Source organism: Hemicordylus capensis, chromosome 3, assembly GCF_027244095.1.
Source record: "Hemicordylus capensis ecotype Gifberg chromosome 3, rHemCap1.1.pri, whole genome shotgun sequence".
Lineage (NCBI taxonomy): Eukaryota > Metazoa > Chordata > Lepidosauria > Squamata > Cordylidae > Hemicordylus > Hemicordylus capensis.
In genome coordinates, this window is record NC_069659.1 from 194,941,907 (window position 1) to 194,963,554 (window position 21,648).

General features: G+C 43.9%; 1 protein-coding gene across 1 annotated transcript in view; it reads right to left on the reverse strand.

Annotated features, from left to right (window-relative positions):
• Nucleotides 1-2,179: 2,179 nt before the first annotated feature.
• PKD2L1 (polycystin 2 like 1, transient receptor potential cation channel) overlaps nucleotides 2,180-21,648 on the reverse strand; it is a 50,132-nt gene continuing 30,663 nt past the window's right edge. The window contains exons 6-15 of the mRNA XM_053310203.1: nucleotides 21,136-21,364; nucleotides 15,983-16,153; nucleotides 12,532-12,713; nucleotides 8,672-8,792; nucleotides 7,916-8,014; nucleotides 6,402-6,523; nucleotides 6,060-6,177; nucleotides 5,185-5,324; nucleotides 4,176-4,323; nucleotides 2,180-2,772 (exon numbers count right to left, since the gene is read on the reverse strand). Of these exons, the coding sequence (XP_053166178.1) occupies nucleotides 2,605-2,772; nucleotides 4,176-4,323; nucleotides 5,185-5,324; nucleotides 6,060-6,177; nucleotides 6,402-6,523; nucleotides 7,916-8,014; nucleotides 8,672-8,792; nucleotides 12,532-12,713; nucleotides 15,983-16,153; nucleotides 21,136-21,364 (1,498 nt within the window). The 3' untranslated portion in view covers nucleotides 2,180-2,604. The remainder of the gene's footprint in view (nucleotides 2,773-4,175; nucleotides 4,324-5,184; nucleotides 5,325-6,059; nucleotides 6,178-6,401; nucleotides 6,524-7,915; nucleotides 8,015-8,671; nucleotides 8,793-12,531; nucleotides 12,714-15,982; nucleotides 16,154-21,135; nucleotides 21,365-21,648) is intronic.

A 21,648-nucleotide genomic window follows, 5' to 3' on the forward strand; every position in this document is an offset into this window, starting at 1 on the left:
CAGAAACCTGTACGCCATGGGTTAGAAACCCATAGGGGTGGTTGGCACCCTATGTGCACTACACCACCACTCGCTCTGGGCCACCCAGCACCCCCCAAGTGCACTTATGGAGCTGCTGAAAGCTCCATTATTAAACCTTATGAGGAAAAACCTTAAAGACGCGTAAACTTCAACAATTAACCAAAAATCAGCCCTCTGCACAAATCCTTTGAAAAAATTCAGGTAGCTTCCTTGCCCCTACCTGGAACTACCACCAACCCCACACTGCTCTAGGCCACCCCTTTCCCCCTGACGTGAAGTGATGCACCCTCCAATATACCTAATAGGGGAAAACCTTAAAGACACATAAACTTCAACAATTCACCAAAAATCAGCCCGTTGCCCAATCACTCTGCAATTGGGGTGGTAGCCTCCACCCATTAGGCACTACCACCCCACCCCACTCTTTTGGCCCAGTTCCCACATTATGCCCCCAATCTGCCCCAAAGACACTAAAACTTCAAAAATTCACCAAAAATCAGCCATTTGCCCAATCCCTCTGCAATTGGGGTGGCAGCCTCCACCCATTAGGCACTACCACCCCACCCCACTATTTTGCCCCTGGGACCCGAAATTTGAGTAGAAGAATTTCAAACCTTTTTGCATTGAAGTCAATGGGAGGCAAAAAGGCGGGAAATTCAAATAGACGTCGAAATCCGAAACAACAGATATTCTGAGCCGAAACGGAGGTGATTCGGTTCGGCTATGAAAAATTTTGGAGGGCCAGAAGGGTGATTCGGTTCGGATCCGAATCACCCGAAATTGGCTGTTTCGGGTACAGATCGTTCTGTACCCGAAACATTTAGCACAACCCTACTTTTATCTTTAAATAGCATGCCTGGGAAGGGGGAATCTGGATTTGCACCATGGCAGAGGCTGGCAGGGGCTCTGTTTAAAGCCCCCCCACCCCAGTCCCAATTCACCAGTGGTACTGATCTGGGTACTATTTACTCCATTAAAAAACAAATCCATTTACCTTAATGACATGTGTAGTTTAGCCCTTAAATGGATCTTTTTGCACTTCTTTTTAGTAAGACTATTGAGCATTTATTTGGGAAGTGTTGTGGTAAAGAACCTGTTTCTTCTGAACATTCAGAAATAGAAAGGAAAAGTATGCACATAGTTGCTTTTGCAGTTCCCTGAAAAATACTTTACTCCTTTCAACTTATATTATGCCTTCTAACTAGAAGCATAACATTACTACAGAAATCCAAGAAGACACACGGGAAAATACAGTCGGTGATTGCACTGCATAGCAATAGTCATACAGAAAGAAGATGTTAACATTACTTCTACAATGGCGTGGAGCGACGATCATTTGACATCACAGAAGAGCAACCATTGTAGAGGTGAGAAGACATGGCAGATTATCAGATCTAAACTATTCATCAAGCATCTTTGAGGCAGGTGTTCGATCATGTGCACAACAGAGGGCATCCCAAGTCATGACATGTGTTGGCCTCAGAACAATAGATGAACATACACAATGCATGGAAGTGCTTCAAGCTGGTGGTGGCATTTACAAGGAGATCAAGGCAAGATGGCATTTATAAGGAGATCATTTACCACAGGAGATCAAGGCAAGTGGATTTTGTGTTAAGAATCACAGAGGAGCCCAGGAAGGGCTAGAGGGGCACAGGAAATGACATGGCAGGTTATAGCAATGAGTCCAACCCTGGGGTGCAATGGCTTCTGTGCAGTCTTGCACATGACTTTGGACTCTATTGGGAGAGAAATATAAATGAAGAACAACATATGAAATCCTCATTAAGTCTGTTGCATTATCTGAAACCACTCATCATCCCCCATTTATTAACAGGAACGAGAAAAGTGGGAGAAATAAGCAGTTTGGTCAGAAACTGGGCTTAAACTATGGGAGATGGCTGGAATAGCAATATGAATGCCTTTAATTCATGTACAAGAAGAGAACACCCAAACACTTGACTGATAATTTAGCATTCCTTTTTGAATACAAATCAATGATTTTGATCATTCTGTAAAGTGCCAAGACGTCCTTCTGTATTATAATAAATATTATGGACCCGTATGTACTCTGGGCTGCCAAAAATTTTTTTTAAAAATTGCCACATCTATTTCATAGAATAAACAAGCAGAATATGTATTTGTACAAACGGTTCCATCTGAGGCAGCAGATTCTCACCACACACACACACACGGCAAAATAGATATCTTTGTATTTGTCACATGTTACAGTGTACACATGGTTTTTCTACATGGAAATTAAATCCATGTAGGAAAATCATTTTTTTGCAAAGTGGCAACTCTGAATGCCAAATGTTCCCAGAGTTCCAGGGGCTTCAGAACTGGTTGGGATTTGGGTCAATTTAAACACTGAAGAGCCAGATACAAAACATGGATTCTGAAATCCCCAAAGCTAGATGTATCCTTTCCCATTACAACTGCTCACATATATAAATAAGCCTGATTGTAGTACTTGTGGTTACCTCTTCTGACTAGTCAAACAGTAGTGAAACAGTAGGCATGGTATCTTTTAACCAAGGTGTGAATATTCAGAAAAGAACTTCAAGTTCATATTAGATTGCACTAGATGTTCTTGGGCATCTGACACCCTGGTAGCCCTGTCTTGGGTGGAATGGGGTAAATCGCATTACTGGTACTCAAAGAGTTCATATTGATGAGGTTCTCCTGCATACATGCCACCTCCAGTCCACCTTCTTTCTTGCTGACCAGACCTTGGTGGAATTGTTCTTCCTGCAGGCAGGGGAAAGGAAAAGAATCTGCTCATTCAGGGGCAGGATTTGTAGGCAAAGGACTTCTGCGCTTTCTTCCAACACCAGATACATGGAAGGAGCTCGCCCTCATTCAAACTCACCCTCACCTGTCCCAAATAGGAAGTTGCTAGCCATGATTTTGGTAGCTTGATACTGTAAGATATGTGTACGGGTGGCCCTTGTTATCTGCAGGGGTTCCCTTCTCAGCTACAACCAATAATGAGACCTTGGGGCAATGGGAATTGTGGGGTTTGGGTTTCTGGAGTAAAAGAAGGCCTTTTGTGGGGTAAAAATATTACAAATGGCTAAAAATGGCAGAAATAAGAAAATAAAGTACCATACCATGCTCTGAGTCCAGCAATGCCCCCCGAAACCCCCAGTTTCAGTGATTTCAAATGAAAAAGAGCCACAAAATGGCTCCATCCAGCAAAATGGTGACTGGAAATTACTTCGGAGGTCATTTCCGGCCACCCTGAAACCATGGACAGGTGAATTTTTAAAATCGTGTATACCAAGGTCGGGTCTCCATTGACTGACTGCAGTTGTTCAAAACCGTGGGAGTTGGGCCACCTGTACACAGCTGTGTGTGGAGAGCTTGCTCCTCTGCATGCATATTTGTTCTTTCCTGTTTGAACCCATTTATGCTATTAGGCCACTACGACATCCAAAGGCAGAGGGTGAAAAAGAAAACACCCCTAAGTGGAAGTCTTTGCCTCTCTCCACTGGATGGTGGATCAGTGTCGTGGATATTGCATCTAGGGCAGAGAGACAGGGGTGGCCCTTTCAGGAGGCAAGGTGGGACAGTTGCCTTGGGAAGCAGATTACTGGGGTGCCAGCAGAGCACTGAGATGCCCTACTGTCACCTCTGGAGCTGCTCTTTGAACCAATATGACTCGTAAACTTTGCAAGGAGTCAGGGGTGTAGCCAGGGGAGAGGGGGCCCATGTTTGCCCCTCTCCCCAGCAGCCCCTCAGAGTGAGGGAGATAATGAAGAAAATAGGGAAGGGTGGAGCTGGGCCCCCCGGATTCTTTGAACTCCTCTACTCAATTATAGCTACACCCCTGCAAGGAATGCCTCCCCTCACACACCTTGCAAAGGTTGCAAGAAGCACAAGGAGAGGATTGGAGGCTGCTGGCAACCTTCCCTCCTCCCTGCTCCGCATGCACTTTCAAAGAGTTGGTTTTGAAAGAGTCTGGCCCGCACGAGGGATGTGGGGCAAGGCTCCTCACCTCAGGCACTGCAATATCTTGGGCCATCCTTGTAGAGATGGATCAGTGTTCCCCCAGCTGCAGTAGTCTTTGATTGGGGGTTATGGGAGTTGTAGTCAACAACATCTGGGAATCCCTCTTAGAAGGAGCACTGACCTGGATCTAGAATACCTACTTTGCTCTTGTTGTCAAGAAACTTGCCCATTGGGTCTTTTTCCTTTGGCTTGGTTCTCTCTAGGCCCTCTAGCTTATTCGCGACAGCTTCAGTCTTGGCCATGATGCTGCCAACTGATTGCTCCAACTGCAGCACCCGCCGCAGGAGTCTGTGGAAGAAAGTAAGCATCTTTCAGAGCCCTCTTTCAGGGTGTGACGCTGGATTTGCCACTAGTTAAGGAAGTCCCTAACCATCCTGGACCTTCTGTCATCAGTTGTGCCTGAACTAAGCATAAGTATGTGTAACTGAAAAGTGGATATTCTGTCCTTGTTTATCCCTGCCCCAGTTTCCCTCCCCGTCCTCTGTTGTCTCCCTGTGTCAAACTGCAGATTGTAAGGCCTTCAAGGCAGGGACTTGTCCTTTCATATTTTGTATGTGGGACATCAATGGCACTGTATAATAATTTTTTTAAAAAATTATTTACATCAGAGGGAATTAAAGGAGGAGCTCGCAAATCAGCAATTCACAGGTAAGGAGATTCCCCCAACTGGGGTTGCCAGGTCTGAATTTGACTTAAAATTCTCCTTCTTCTGAAGAAGTCTCCTTCTTCTGAAGATCATCAAGGAAAGGAATACAATCTCAGGGTGAGGGACCAAAATCAAGGGGATGGGACAAACTATTTTCAGCTTAGTTTGAGAACCTTTGCCATTCACTCTGTCCCCTGGCCCTTCCCATGGCTATCACATTCTACTCAAGTACCAGGTAGAAGCCAGGCTCTTCCCCTGACCAGCCAGGTAATATCTGTGTCCCCACCATACTTGCCACTATACCTCACTTCCCCCTACCCAACTCCCTTCATTTTAGCACCCAGTTTCTGGCCCCTATCTCAGGGGCTGAGTTTTAGGAGACCTGATGCCCCTATGGCTCCCAAGTACCTTTCCCTCCCACTAGCCCCATGCACTGTAGAATGGCTGCCTGAGGCACTCAGGAGGAAAGGAAAGTCCTCAGTCTCTGCACTAATAATACACACGTTTTAAATCCTTCCTCAGACACCAAGCTGGATTGGTTTGCTTGATTGTTCTTTGTCTCTGTCAAGGCAAGCGGAGCATCCTCCAAACTGCTGCCCTGGAAAGATTTCCCCAAGTTCTCAATTTCTGCATTGAGAGCAACCTGCAAAATGAAAGGTGATTGGTCATTTTGTCCTGTTCTGATTTGGCTATAATGTTTTTAAAACTCCAGTTCATAGTCATGGGTCCAAGAGACTGATTCACATCTGCTTTGTTTCTAATGGAATGTTTCTTGCTGAGCTTTCATTAGTCTTATTTGCAGGGAGAAATACTTTTATGCTTTGCAGGCCAAGATTTGGGTATTTTGCTGCTCTACCCAACCATCACAACACCCATCAGTTGGTTCCTGAAGCTCCTACATCTAGTGGGCCCTTCACAACCATCACACCTGGGCTTTGACATCTTCTGCCCCAATAGCTTGCTCTTTCCACTACTGCACCAGCTGACCATTGCCTGGGTTCTCTGGCTCTCATCAGCCCTACTCTGCCTTTCAGAAAATTGCAACTCAAAGACCCTGCAGGTTGCTGAACGTTCATTCACATCTCACCAAGAGCCTCTTGTCCATTATTTCTCTCACTTCACCTCCATTGTTCTTTAGCACCAGAAGCACCAATCCCAAGGAAAACTGGAGAAAGTGCTCCACTCTAACTCTAACCTACTGCCTGAGCCTGAACTTGCAACATGGGCTCTGCAAATCAGTGTTTTGGAGCATAACCAGTGACTGACTTCAGTTGTGTACCTAACTGGTACTTTTAAATACAATGGGACTTCCCTGAGGACATTTAGTCAGGCTGTCAGCCAGTACTGATTGAATAGATCTTTCCCCTTTGGACCTTACCCTCTTCTCCTCCAAGTCATTCCTCATTCTCTTCTGCTCCTCTTCATCTAGAATCTGGTTACCATCTTTATCAAACTTTGCAAAGGCTGCTGTGATCTCATGCTCAGCATGGCCTAGCCTAAGGGAGGAGAAAGAGTAAGAATGCAAGGAGATGATGCCAGGTCTAAACAGTTAACATTCAGATTCCAAATGAAAGACTTGACAAGCGGGTTTGGGAACCCCTTTTGTATGCAATGTGAGAAACTCTAGCATCAGAAAATATTTGAAAGCAGATCCCAGTCTGCGGTGTGGTGGACAGCTGGGAAAGGCCATGGCAGACTTTGAAACTGCTTAAAAACTCACTCTCTCAAGCTGTTCTTAAAATCCTCAAATTCTAGTTCCTTGGTCCCTTGCTGCAAAGCTTTCTGCACATCAGAGATCCGATCTTTTTTCAGCTTCAGCCGCATCAGTGTCCTGTTATAGCCCTGGAGCCAAGAGATGCAAGCAACAGTTAAGCCTTACTGTCTCACTGCGGACAGAGAAAAGGAATGGCAGCAGTATTAACACGCTGGAACATGGTGACATTAAAGTCAGAATCTGAAACACCATCCTTCATAGGCCATGGAATTCAGTTCACAAGTCTTCTCTGCCCAGTTTTCCATTCATTCCACATTGAATGGGGTTGAATACAGATGCTTCAGGGAAGTTGCAAATACTTTGCTTGTTGAAAGTGGTGACCTGTTGGGGTTCACCAGACACTGACCCAGGGGAGACCAATTCAAGGGAAGAGGGGAAGCCTGCCCTGGCCTGGGTCTCCACCCCTGATAACAACCTCCTGGAACCATAAGAACTGGAGCAGCCAGAGCCAGCTGCTCCCCTTGCGGAACCCTGATGCCCTGAGGACCCAGTGCTTCCTGATGGGGTTTTGGTTCCTCTTCTTGAGCCCCTCCATTACTTCTGGGTCCCCAGGAGAAGAGGCAATGCTGGGCCAGGAAAGAGCACCAACTCTGAAGGCAAAGCTGGCTGTTTGGGGTTCTCCTCCTAATGGGTCTACTCAGGAGGAGGGAGAGACTCATCTGGGTGCCTCCTCAGGAGGAGGCTACCCTAGAGGTTCAGGAAGGGTCAGGACCCGATAAGCCATAAAGGCATTCAGATATCGCTAGCTCTTCACTGGTTCATCAGCTCCCATTAGAACTTGTGCCTCCAGCCTGCCCCATCTGACCCAGATTTGTTCATGAATTGGTTCAGTCAAAATTGGTTCACTCCTACCACATGCTTGGCAGTTAGCTATAGATGTCTGAACCAATCCACTTTCTTCTCCCCTCTAGTTTCTCTGTTGGCTTTCCTCAGTTGCATAAAGCCTCAGCCAGAATTTCAAAGTACATGATGACTGGCCACTTGAAGAAGAGACTTTCTTGGTCCTTCTCTCCTTGCCATTCACTTTAATCCAGGTTCTGTTTTCCTCTGTCAAGTTTGTTCCCATGTCTTGCATTGATAAAACTCATACAAGAAGCTCAGCATTTCCTCTCCCATTAACTATCACTTTCCAAAAGGATTGTAGCAAACATTCACTCAGTGTACAAGCCCTCCCAAACCTAATCAAAAGTATGTAATGTAAATGGTTAACGTCCAGATTATGCTGTGCTGGTGCTATGGGGAAGGGGCAATTCTTGCGGATCTCCCCTTCCCTTTGAAGCTAACTGTGACTTCCAAAAATATGTCCCTGAGGGCTGTGTGACCATCAGGTTTCGCGACCCTTCAGAGGGAAGGAAAGATCAGGGAACACCCTTCCCCAGGTGGCACCAGTGCAGCGTCACTGTACCAGCGCTTCATTCATTTGAATGTCAGCCAAAGAATTTTTAAATGAATGCACAAACCTGTTTCAGGATGTCTGTGAGCTGTAGTTCATTCTTCTGGTTTGAAAGCTCCTCTTTGACTTCGGAATAGGTGTCATTGATAATAGCCAAGAACATGTTCTGTAGAAAGGAATACATAGGATCAAATGGACTTGTCCAAATGACCGAGATACAGATAAGCTCTCTGCCTTACTCCATTGAATGAATGGGAGTAAAGAGGCTTCTCCCTCTCTCTGGCTGTAATTGGATGCCGGGGCTGTCCTCATGCCAGAAGGAAGCCTGCACAGCCAGTTCCCCCTCCTCTCTGCAGTCTCGCAGACTGGTGTTCAGATCCTACCCATTATATCCAAAGGCGGACAGGTCAGTGGGCGGAGGAGGGGAGAACTATCGGACCTGCAGTCCCACATTACATATGAATGTGGTTATTCCTTCTCTCCAGCCAGATGCCTCTGGGAGCTCATAAGCAGGGCATGCATGCAATAACCCCCTCTAATGTTTGTCCCCAACTCCCATAGCCTGAGTTATATGGGAAATCTTCAGAGAAGGATGGGGAGCCCACCAAAGTCCCCTGAACATGCTGGAACCATGAGGAGCCTGTGCCCTCTAGTGGGAACTTTGAGAAAATCTGGCTACTGCTGGTGCTGGCATAGTCTGTGGTCCAAGTTACCTTCTTATCTCTTTGGAATCTCCGGTAGGACATTAAGCTAACTCAAAGAACAACAGCAATCTCTGCACATGGAAAGCTTTTTAAAAATAATGCTAATAAAAAAACCTTACCAACAGCACAAAGAAGACAAAGAAGACATAGGTGACAAAATATATAGGCCCCAAGATCCTGTTGGCATTGTCGATGGCATTGTAGTCAAAGTCACCAAGAATTATTCGAAACTGGGTGAAGCTAGAGAGTAGAAATTGGTGGTGGTCAGTACTATATGGCTGGATGGCATAAAGGTTGGACTAGACATTACAAGTGATGACTCTAGGCACCACCTAGAGAAGTACATATTAGGCGGTATAAAAATATGATTGACAAACAAACAAACAAATGATGACTTAGTGATAACTAACGCTAAAGAATTTGTGACCTGCAACAAAATGTTGCATTGCATCCACAGACCCTAGCAGGAGTATTCTTAGAGCAGCATCGAACAGAAGCATATAGTGGTGGTGATCAGGACTCAAAAGGTCAGTTTCCCCCCTCCCCACCTTCTTGAATCTTTCCCTGCTGTGCTATATAGTGATCAAGGGGTTTGTTTGGTATGGCTACAAGTGCTCTATTTGAGCAGTTTATTGTTTGATAGTGAGGAGAGAGTAGGCTTCGGGAGAATGGAAAAGGAAGGTGTCCTTTTTCCTCCCCCCACTCACGAAACCTCCCCATACAGTCATATGGAAACTATAGCTTTGTAGCACTGATTGGGACTCACGGAAGGGGGAAAGTGGAAATTGACACCTTTTCCCCCCTTATTCATCCTCCTGAAACCTTCTCTGCTCCCCTGACACATTAGAAGTAAAGATAGAGGAGTAATCTCTGTACACTTTCCCACTTTATTGTGGAATTAAACGTACCTGTAAACATCTGTGACATCTGAACAACATCTGATTTGGTTTGTTTATTACTACCTCATTCAGCATTTAATCTACCTGAAGATGGAGGTGGATTTTTTAAAAAAAGTTCTACATTTATCTGTTCGACTGTCGTATTCTCTAGGGATGTGCCAAAATGCTGACTTATGGGCATCTCCCTTTAAATTCAAGGGCTTACACAGCCCCTTTAAAGCAGAGGAGAGAGCAGGTACGAACCTGCTCCTCCTCTGCTTGCCACCATTACTGGCAACCTAGCGCTCCCCCCAGCTATGCCTGCGTGCTGGAAGGGCATCTCCCAGTTGCCTCTGTATGGCACTGGCATGCACATGGCCTCTGTGCATGTGAAGTGGCCAAGTGCACGGTCAGCATGGTTCGAGGGCTGACACCACACACATGGCCAGCAGCCATACAAGGGCAGCTGGGAGATGCGCCACTGGCACACAGGCAGAGCTGCGGGGGGATGGGGGTGGGGAGGACTGGGATGCTCTCCGCTGCTTTCAAGGGGCGGAGTGAGCCCTCAAATTTAAAGGGAGGTGCTCATGATTTAGACAGCTGAATCCCGTTCCAGCACATCCCTATCAACCTCCATCAGTCTCAAACTGCTATACTGATATTGTTAATAATATTAATCCTAACAACATTTGTATACCACACTTATATTATTATTTATTTAGCATATTTCTGTACTGCCCCAAACCCGCATCTCTGGGTAGTTTACAATTAAAATCATTTAAATATTAAAATCATTAGCATTATAATCATTTAAAACCCAACATTAAAATTATTAAAACTATAACTCTAATTAAAAGCCTGGGTGAATAAATACGCCTTCAGTGCCTTTTAAAAAGTTGCCAGAGATGGGGAGGCTCTAATCTCAACAGGGAGAGCATTCCAAAGCCCAGTGGCAGCAATAGAGAAGGCCCGTTCCTGAGTAGCCATCAGACAAGCCAGTGGCAACCATAGATGTACGGGTGATGGGGCTCTTTCTCTTAAAAACCCAGGTCCTAAGCTGTTTAGGACTTTATAGGTAATAACCAGCACCTTGTATTTTGCCCGGAAACTTATCGGCAGCCAGTATAGCTCTTTCAACATAGGAGTAATATAGTCTATCCTAGATGACCCATAGATCACCTTAGCCACCACATTCTGTACCAACTGCAGTTTCCAGACTACGTACAAAGGCAGCCCCACATACAGCGCATTGCAGAAGTCCAGTCTGGAGGTTACCAGTGTATGTACTATTGTTCTGAGGTAGTTCATCTCATGAACGCAACTGGCATATCAACCAAAGCCGAAAGAAAGCACTCTGGCCACCACCTCAACCTGGGACACTAGGGAGAGGTTTGCATCCAGAAGCACCCCTGTCTCCCAAGTTTTGACCACGCACAATAAGTATTTCTGTCTTATCTGGATTCATCTCGGTTTGTTATCCCTCATCCAGCCCATCACTGCTTCCAGGCAGGCATTTAGGGAGGTTATGCCTTCTCCGATGAGATTGAAATGGAGAAATAGAGTTGGGTGTCATCAGCATACTGATAACACCCTGCACCAAATCTCCTGATGATCTCTCCCAGAGTCTTCATGTAGATCAACAACATCGAAGACAATATAGAGCCCTGAGGGTCAGGACACCATATGAAAGTTCAGATTTTGAAGAACAACAGTGTCAAAGAGACACTATCTGGAATATACCCATGAGATAGGAGCGGAACCACTGCAAGGCAGTGCCTTCCACCCACAATCCCCTCAGGAGCTCCAGAAGGATACTATGGTCGATAGTATTGAAGGTTGCCAAGAGATTCAAAAGGACCAACAGAGTCATACTCACTCTGTCAACTCCCGGTTGGAGATCATCCATCAGGCCGACCAAGGCAGTCTCCACCCCATAGCCCGCCCGGAAGCCAATTTGAAATGGGTCTAGATAATTAGTTTCCTCCAAGACCACCTGGAGCTGGGAGGCCACCACCCTCTCAATCATACCTTACCCAAATGGGATATTAAGGTGTTTTACAGAAAAATAAGTCAAAACAATAATAAAACAATTAAATACAATTTAAATAAAACCAAGCAGGGGACAATTACTACAAAATTACTCCTATCAGTAACTAGCATTGTTGAAACCAATTTAAGTAAGAGAAATGTGGTTAAACAAGATTTGAACTGGAATCAGAATTTTAACACGATTTTAAGTCTGAATGTTGGGTTCAGGTTTCTACAAAATATGAAACTAAAACTTCATATTTTGAATTTCTACAAAGAACTCTGGATCAAGTTAGCAGGTTTTATGCTTATACCTGATAAAACACACATATAAGTGATAAAACACACATACTGGAGCAAAATTTCAATGTTTACGCTAAATCTAAATTTTAAAACTTGGGTTTCAGTATACAAATATTCAGAATTAGAATGTTACAAATATAGATTCAAGAGACAAAAGAAAGCTTCATTTTGAATAAAATGTTGCAATAAGTTCCTCCTTTTATCAGCATCACTGGTGTCATATACCTCCAAGCGTTGCAATGCTTACCAAGTATCAATAAAGCTATGATACTCTAATACAAGCCTGCAGAATTCACATTCTCATAACATAACATTATAGAGGTAGCAGAGCATTATGATGACTTCTTGGTATTTTAGACACTGCTGGATCTTTGCAGCATTTATTGGCAAAGTACAGTTCATTGCCATTTTAACCTCTGTGTGTTTCTTTTTGCTGTTTTAATGGTCAGTATTAGTAACCACTCATTCGGTAGACTGATGCTGCATGTTACAAGATTCAGTGTAACAGTGGACCAGCTGGTCACCATTTAGTTTGATCTCCTGTCCCAGGGACAGGGCTATTCATTCACCAATCCTACGATACCCAGATCACACTGTGCCGAAAGTACAAATCCTGAGTGCTGTGTCCCACAATATATTTCTTATCGATTCTTGTGGATTGTCCATGACCAGGAGGAGGAGGAGGAGGAGGAGAGAAGAAGAAGAAGAAGAGGAAGAAGAAGAGGAAGAGGAAGAAGAAGAAGAAGAAGAAGAAGGGGGAGTATGCTCACATGCATTTAACGAAGGTGCTGAAGTTTTCCACTTGGGTTCCAAAGAGAAGGTATCCGAGCTGTGCATAGGCAAAGAAGACGATGAAGAACATGATGGCAAAGCCTAGTATGTCTTTGGCACAGCGGGCCAGAGTGGAGGAGAGCTGGGTCATGGTTTTGTTAAAGCTAATGTATTTGAATATCTGGATGGGAAAGAAAAGATAGGTGCAAGTCAAGGGTCGCCATCTAATACTACTATCTTTTGGCAAAGCTAAAGCACTTTTATGTGAGATGGAATGGTGAGAACAAAGGTCTGGCAGGAATAGCCTGTGTCCTACTTAACAAACAACTGCAAAGGGCTCATTTGGGAGATCAGAAAATGGATCCACCATTCTACATGATTAATAGGGGACCAATGTGGGCTGTACAATGCTACCTGGTGGTTCTCCAGATGGAAAAGTACTGGGTTTCTCTCTTCCCCCCCCCCGATGTCCCAACCCATTCTGCACTTGTGGTTGTATTATGTCTCATTATGATTATAATGTATTTTTATAGCACTTCAAAATGCTTCATATAAATTATCTTTTATAATCCTTACAAAACCCAAGTAAGGCAGGTAAGTATTATTATCCTCATAGCATGTGTTTGAGAATCTGCCTCCCCCATTTTTTATCCCTATATTGCAGCTGGTAGGGGATGAGGCTGAGAGGCAAAGAAAAAAAGGGGGGAGGAAAAGAAAAAGAATTAGCACTAATATAAACCAAGAAAGAGATAAGGCAAAAAATAAAAAAATGCCTGGAATGTTTCAAGATCTCATGCTTCTTCAGAGGTAACTGCAAGTTAAATAAAAAATTAATATTCTGTCATAACAATATTCCACAGAATCATCAAGATCTTTGAATTAATATGATCAAAACATTAATACACAGAATATATCTTTAATCATTCAAAAATCACATCAAAACATGTGTCTATACTTATAGGAGTATATATAATATAATAGTTACACACACACTATTTTTTTTATAATAGCATGCTGGGGTCAGGTTTTTTGGACCCCACCATACAGTATTAAAGGTTTCTAATCTTAGATGGATGCATCAATCTCGATCCTCATAACAAGGTTAAATATTATTGAACATTCAGTGGAATACTGCATGATATGATAGGTAGATACAAACATAGATACATATTTTATTACAGTCCTTGACCAATAATCATACAGTTCTAAAATATAGGGATGTGTGAACCGGCTCAACCTTGAGGTAGCCTCTCGGCCAGCTTTAGGCTGCTTTGGGGATTCTACAGGTTTTTAAATTGGATTTTAACTCATTTCTGAGTTGGCTGTGGCCTGGGTATGTGTATGCTGCCACGGTGGGGTTTCTAGCAGTTCCCCCTCTCTTGCCAGCCTCCCCCAGTCTCTGAAGGGCTATTTTGGGCTGTTCTGGCCCTTTCTGAGGTAGTGGTGGCAATTTTGGAGGCCACCGTGCATGCACCCTGGCCATTTGCATGACCAGGTGACCTGGTTGCCACCACCTCAGAAAGGGCCAAAAATGGCCAGAAAACAAGCTGAAACTGCCCTTCAGCAGGGGCGTATCTAGGGATAGGGCAGGCAGGGCACGTGCCCTGGGCGCCACTTGAAGGGGGGTGCCATTTTGTAAAATTAATTTTTTTTAAAAAATGGCTGCCAAAAACAAAATGGCCACCATGCATGCTCAAATGGCCTCTGTGAGGCCCTAGGTCATGCCAGGCCTTGCAGAGGCCATTTGAGCATGCGCGGTGGCCATTTTGTTTTCAGTGGCCATTTTAAAAAAAAGATTTTTAAAAATGGCCACTGCACATGCTCAAATGGTCCCTGCGAGGCCCTAGAGGCCAGTGGGGGGAGGAGGAACCTTTGCAAACCTTTGCACCCCCAGCCTTTAGGAAGCCCCCCAAAGGGGCTACAGGTAAAATAATAATAATATATAATATAAGTCACTGTACACATATTCAGATTGGCACTATGTACAGAGAATCAGGGCTTGTGAATACTGAGCTGATGCTTATGAGCTAGGATTGCATTCATTTGCTCTTACTTTGCTTCTTGTGATAAGTGACTTAAATGTGATGTCTTGCTAATATGGCTATTAATGGTGAGTTTGTCTTTGAATCAGTGTGAAATCCTTAGTTTTAAGGCCCACTGGGAGTTTCTTGCTCTCTTTCTCTCATTTTAACTGTCTTTCTGAAAGACTAGAATATATTCCAAGCAGTGACACAGTTTACTCTGCATATCCTTTAATTATTTACAGAGTATCTGGGAAAAGTCAAATTCTCCATTTATTTTTAAAACTTATGTAATGGTGATGCTAAAATACATAGTAGAGTATTAGACAGGCACTTCTGTTTAGTTTTCCAAGCACACCTCCACATAGTATTTGGGTATTTGATGAGCCCCAGCATAGTGAAATTTGTAGTTTTCCAGCATTTTTTGATCTGGCTAAGTCCACTGCTAAAATAGTTTTTGAAATATTAAAAGATTAACGAGCCTGACTTGTATTTTTCAGCTGATATTATGGTAAAGTTATCTGAAAGATGGGTGTCAGATGCTTGGACAGGGGGCGCAATTTCAGTGTTTGCCCTAGGCGCTATTTTCCCTAGATACGCCTCTGCCCTTTGGAGACTGGGGGAGGCCGGTGGGAAGAGAGGGAACCCCCCCCTGCAGCTGCACCCCCCAAGGCCACTGCTGAACCTGGCAGTGAGTAAAAAAAATTAAATAATTTTTTTAATTTTAGAACTCCTGAACCAGCTGGGTCAATTCGAGTCAAGCTGGGTCCCTCATTCGGGGTGACAAAACTGAACATGCCCAGTTTGGTTCAAGTCCATTTCAGACTTGAACCAAACTGGGCAAACTGGTTTTGTGCACACCCCTACTAAAACACAGTTCTGAAATATTTTATCACTCTTGCTGTTACAAAGATAACAAATGATTCTGATTCTGAAATGATTCTGATTTGTGTTATCTAATTCATAGTTGTCTCTGAGTTAGAGATAAAAATACCACAGGATCCCCCCCCCCCCGAGTCACTTTCCCCCTTAAGTTACCATAGCAGCTTGGGTTCACCTTCCCCTCCATGCTCTTTTGGCTTGCTGAAGGATACCAAGTGAGTTCAGTGCAGAGACAAAAGTCCATCCAGGACCTCCTGATTTGTTTCCTAGCTACTGCACTACATCAGCTTCTCACTGAATATCATGAACAACCAACCTCCTTCTCTTTAACTCTGTTTCTCTTTTTCTGTTGTCCTTCAGCTTTTTCTTCTACACCATTGTATCCCCTCTAATAATTTCCCCCTCATGTTTTATTTGTACTTTATGCCTCTTACAGTTTCCACCTCTGCTTCCTTAGGAGGAGGAAAGGTTTTAGCCCTCAGATAGTGACCAAAACCATAAGCAACTTGAGAAGCAGAGAAGGGTCTAGAGGAACCCAGCAAGATACCTTAATCCAAGCAAAGAATAAATTCACAGCATTCATATTGTTGTACTGAGTCTGCCAAAAAGCCAGGAACTCGAAATCTGCATAGATGCCTGGGTTTCTCAGCAGCTGCCCCATCAACCTGTTGACTTCAATGGTGCGAAAGATGTGGAATCCAATGGCTACAATAGAAAGCTGAGAAAAGATCTGGGATTCAATAAAAATTCAGCCAAGAGTGGAGTCTCTTGGGCAGAACAATGGAGCTATTCCCCCAGTCAGTAGTAATAAGGAATACTTATTAACTCGGGTAAGATTCATGATAGGAAGTGCTGCTAACTCCTACCTTCACCGGCAAAATCCCATTAACCAGAGTTCAAAAAATCCACAAAACAATGGGGAAATCACCAAAACAAACATCATTATAGGGAGGTAATATCTTTTTGTCACGAATTAACGAATTTAATCACATCTTAGAAAATCAAATTGTAGTTGGTGGCTGGTGCATTCGTGCCTTTACCAGCTGGGTGCTTTGCTCACTTAAGCACCCAGCCGGCGATGGAACTGCTTGCTGACTAGGAGAGGGATGGGCTATGGGTGGTGCAGCTGTGCCCTGATACTGGCCACACCCCCTGCATTGACATGCTGATGCTGGCACAAGGGATGTGGCTAGCATTGAAACCTGGATGCAATGCCCATTGCCCTTCCCAACAGGTGGGCAGCGGGCGGGGGGGGGGAGGTGGTGGGGGAGAGGCCATTGCCAACTTTCCTACATCCCTGGTGTGAATAACTAACTACCTGTATACAGAACTCTATCTGTGTAAACTATATACTAATGACATGAAGGCTGAACATCATGTAAGAACAGGGCTTCTGTTTCCAGTAGCAGAATTATCCAAGTGGACTAAGGGGAAACTCCTGACTGCATAAGATTGCTCAGCTTTTGCTTGCGGTCATATGACTTCCCATATTGGTAGGCATCCTGCAGTAGTTGAAAAGACTAAAGGAAGCATTGACTTTGGTAAGGGCACACTGACCCTTACCAAATGCCATCTGTTGTCTTAGGGTCAAACCACAAGTGACACTAGTCATGTCATTGGATCCAGTGTGCTTGCTGCAGGTTGGGCTGGGGGTATGCAATCTGGACTAGGACTGTGGCATGGGACAGCTCAACTTCAACCCCACTCTCTGCTCTGTCCCAGTGTGGAACACACCTGTCCATATTTACACACACACACACACACACACACACACACACACACACACACACACACACACATTTCCATTTGAGCTGATGGAAGCTCCCACCCACCCCAGTGTGTACATAGCAAATGTGGTGATGCTATCTGGACTGGGACTGCAGCAGGGAGAAGGGTTAAGGTTCCCCTACCCCAATCATGGCCCCAATCTAGATTATGCACTCCCATGCACTGCTTACATCAGAAAGAGCAAGCACACTAATACAGTCGCATGACTTTTGTAACACACAGTTTGCCTCTTAGAGGGTTTGATTCAGTTTAAGGTTTTTGAAATGTGGGTAAATGACATTATAGAATGTCATCATTCTATAATGAAAGATTTGCTGCACTTTTTGTTGCCTTGTTTACAAAGAGATAAAATGTATATCCCTAGAACAGCTTCTTGCCAGCACTGTTTTTTGGACAAATCAATTAAAAAATTGAATATTGGTTAGGCAACAATAGATATAGAGTTCCTGTGCCTTGGTGGTGGAGCATATATGCCAAAAGTATTTTCTGTGCATATAGTAGACTGTTTTACTGATTGATTGATGCATGGGCTTTAACATCCTACTGATTAAATACTGGCTTTGGTTATGATTCAAGGACATCTGCGTATGCCCGTACTGTTGATTATGGATTTTGTTTTGATATTTCATTATTGTCTTGGTTTATGCCCATCAAATAAAATTACTTACTTTTATATTACAATCCAGTGTATTGGATTTTTCAAGCCACTCTTATTCATATCATTGCTTTAGTATAGGGATGTGCATAAACCGAGGTTCATGCACAGGTTTGGCACTGCGGGCAGTGGGAGGGTGAGTGGGAACTTAAAAAAAGAGAGAGCAGGTCCTTCCCTGCTCTCCACTGCCGCATGCAGCTTCCTACTGCAGAGGCGCTTGTCCCACATACCCCCACGTGGTGCCCTGCAGGGGTACTTGGGAGAACGCATCCAAACTCAGCTGAGCCTGTGCGTGAACCTTGATTTGTGCACATACCTACTTTGATAATAAAGCTAGACTGAAATGTAGACAATATTGTTGTTATTTTCATAAGAATATACAGTATTTGTAAGGTGTGCCCGTGGCTGAAAAAGCAAGATGATGGCAGTTTACTGGACTTGTGGATAATGGGTTGAGTGCAGTGCAGAAGCTTACAAAATGTGCCCCTGGCCCACCAAACACTCCATTGAGTTCAATAGGAATATTTTAAATCACACCACCTATTCTGCCAGCATAACATTACACCATCAGACCAATGTCTCAGGGAATTAAATACACTGAAAACATATATAAACTTAGGATAAAATACCATTCGTTACTGATAGGTTTACATGGTGAACCCAGAGAACCTTGGAAAGACAAGGGGGCTATTTGGACGATCGGCAAAAATCGGGCTAGCCTTCACTAGCCCGATTTTTGCCAATAGTCAGAACCACCGGGCTCAGCTGCAAGCCCGGTGGTTCTGAAGCGGGTAACCCGCTCAAGAACCCCGCGAGTGCTCTGTAAACCTGGCTTTTAGAATCGCGAGTAGCCACGACATGGCTTCGCGCCGTGCCTACTCACAAGTAGACCCCCAGAGGGGAGGCGAACAGCCACCTCCCAGCTCCAGGGATCTCCCCAGTACGCCCTGCGCGCTTTCCTCCCTACAAAGAAGGAAAATCAAGGAAGCATTATTTATAGAGAAATTGAGGCCTGACATTAATGCTTGGGAGGCACTGGCCAGTGCTATGAAGTTTATTTGCCTCTGAGAAGAATTAGGTGTTGCCCCCTTCTCTCCCCTCCCCACACACTCATTATCTTTCCACCAGTCAGGAAACTGTGCTATCATGTCTAAGGAATTTAACAGCTGGGGAACCAAGGTTTTCATCTGTGCTCATTTGTTTTATTTAAATTGAGGATGGTCTGTCACACCAAAACGTCTCATGTTTACCAACTTTTTGTTTTTCTTTGTGTGTGTAATTAAAGGGTCTTTTTGTTGAGAGCTTAGGATACCAAGTTCTACAAGTTCCATGGTGGTGACGTGCATGTGTTACCACCACCGAATCTGGACTACAGTTAGATTTGTACTGGCACTGGACAAACCAAAGTGTAACCCTGATATTACTCCAGCCAGTACAGATCTTCAACATAGGCATATTTTCAAAATCAGGAGTGCAAAAGACACAGGGCTGGCTCACAAGATGCCACGTGCACACTCCTTGCAGGGCATGTTGTGTGAACTCAGGATTTTTTTTGCCAATCTCTGGTTGACATGGTCAAGCCAACTTCAAATCTTGATTATGGAACTCAGATTCATGTCAGGTCCATGTCAGGTCAGCACATTGCCAACTGGAGATTGGTGAAACATTCTGAGTTCACATGACATGCTCAGCAGTGTGCACACTACAGGGAACTTTGATTCCTGTCAAGCTATCATTAGATTCATCATGAAAATCAGCCTATAGTCAGTATCATAAGGCCCTATAGGTGGCATAAGTGGTGTATAGGGTTGCACTGTTAATCAGAAAGATGGGCTTCTCTTTCTTGCACTCCAGGTGATTGCGGGTGTACAGTTGCACAGCTTTCTCTGCACAATTTAAGCTTTATTATAAATTAGAAATTGCCACAGTTCAAACAGCAGTAATTATGTATGAATAGGTTAACTGAAAGGTTAACCTATTAAGGTTAAAGAACAGCAGAGAAACAATGAGGGACAAACTCAAATGTAAGAAAGGAAAATAAATGATGCACATAAACACTAAGATCAAATTAGAGTGCCTTACTTTCTTTTTTATTTTCCAGAAATTTTATTCACTATACAGTCGTCCCTTGCCAACCACAAGGGTTCTGTTCCTGGAAACCCTTGCGGTTGGTGAATTCACGGTAGGCGAGACATTAACTTGCATGGGAAATGGGGTTAGGTGAATCACGATTGGAAACATACCTGAAAATAAAGAAAAAATAGAGAAACTGCCCCCTAACCCCCCAAAATGACCCCCTGACCCCTGGAAATGACCCCAACCACCCAAATTTTTTAAAAAATGGCACCAAGCTACGAATACCTGAGTCACGGTTTATTTTATTTTATTTATTTATTTATACATTTATATCCCGCTCTTCCTCCAAGGAGCCCAAAGCGGTGTACTACATACTTGAGTTTCTCTTTCACAACAACCCTGTGAAGTAGGTTAGGCTGAGAGAGAAGTGACTGGCCCAGAGTCACCCAGCTAGTTTTCATGGCTGAATGGGGATTTGAACTCGGGTCTCCCCGGTCCTAGTCCAGCACTCTAACCACTACACCATGCTGGTTGGCGAGGGTGGTAACAATTTCCCAATCTCAGATACTCAAATCCACGATTGGGAAACCCGTAATATCCCTGATAAGTGCAGTTAGTAATCCTTGCTAACTTGGCAAAGAGGGACTTTTTAACGTGGTGATTCTCAGAGTAACTGGCCCTCTCCACCCCCAGCACAGTACCTCCAGTGACTGTTGCTGGTGTCTATCTTATGTTTCTTTTTAGATTGTGAGCCCTTTGGGGACAGGGATCCATCTTATTTATTTGTTATTTCTCTTTGTGAACTGCCCTGAGCCATTTTGGGAAGGGCAGTATAGAAACTGAATAAATAAATAATAATAATAATAATAAATAGGCGAGGGACGGCTGTATATGTGCACACACACACACACACACCAGATACATTGCTGGAATAATAATAATAATATTTATTATAATATTTATATTATTATTATTATTATTATTATTATTACTGTCTTCAGATTTTTGAGATAGGACATGTTGTAAATAAAATAAATAAATACATACTGCATAATAAAAAATTGGCAATCAATTAATGAATTGACCAACAGATTCTTCCAGGTCTGGTCTCTATGACCCACATAATTTGTTGGTACTTTTCTTCCTTCTTCTTTCCTAATATGAATTGTAAGTAATCTCACCAGGATGACAACTATATCCAAGATATTCCAGATGCTGGTGAAGTACTGGAGCCTATGAATACGCAGTTCTAGAATCTCTTCCACAACGTAGTAGAAGATGAAGACACAGAAGACTATTTCACAGGCCACAATGAAGAAATCCCAGGTGCTGACATACCGGAGGAGCTTCACTGTTCGGATCTGCCACGAGGGGATGGCTCCACCTGTGGCTGGGAATTCAACCACCAGCCTAAGCAGTAGGGGAGAGGGAAGGTATGGGCAAAAGGTGATAATGCATATTCCTTGACATACATCAAAGCAGAATGGCAACCCATATACATATATATCAAAGACTGTGGCTGAAATACTAAGACTGCATGTGTGCAAGCAAAAGAAGCATGTGTGCTATGGCTGTGGCCCCCCTTCTGAAGCATGGGTGCTTGTGTGTGTGTCTGTGCACGCATGCAATTTTCAGAAAAATACATAAGATTTCCTTAACCCTGTCCCCAAAGGCTTACAGTCTAAAAGAAACAT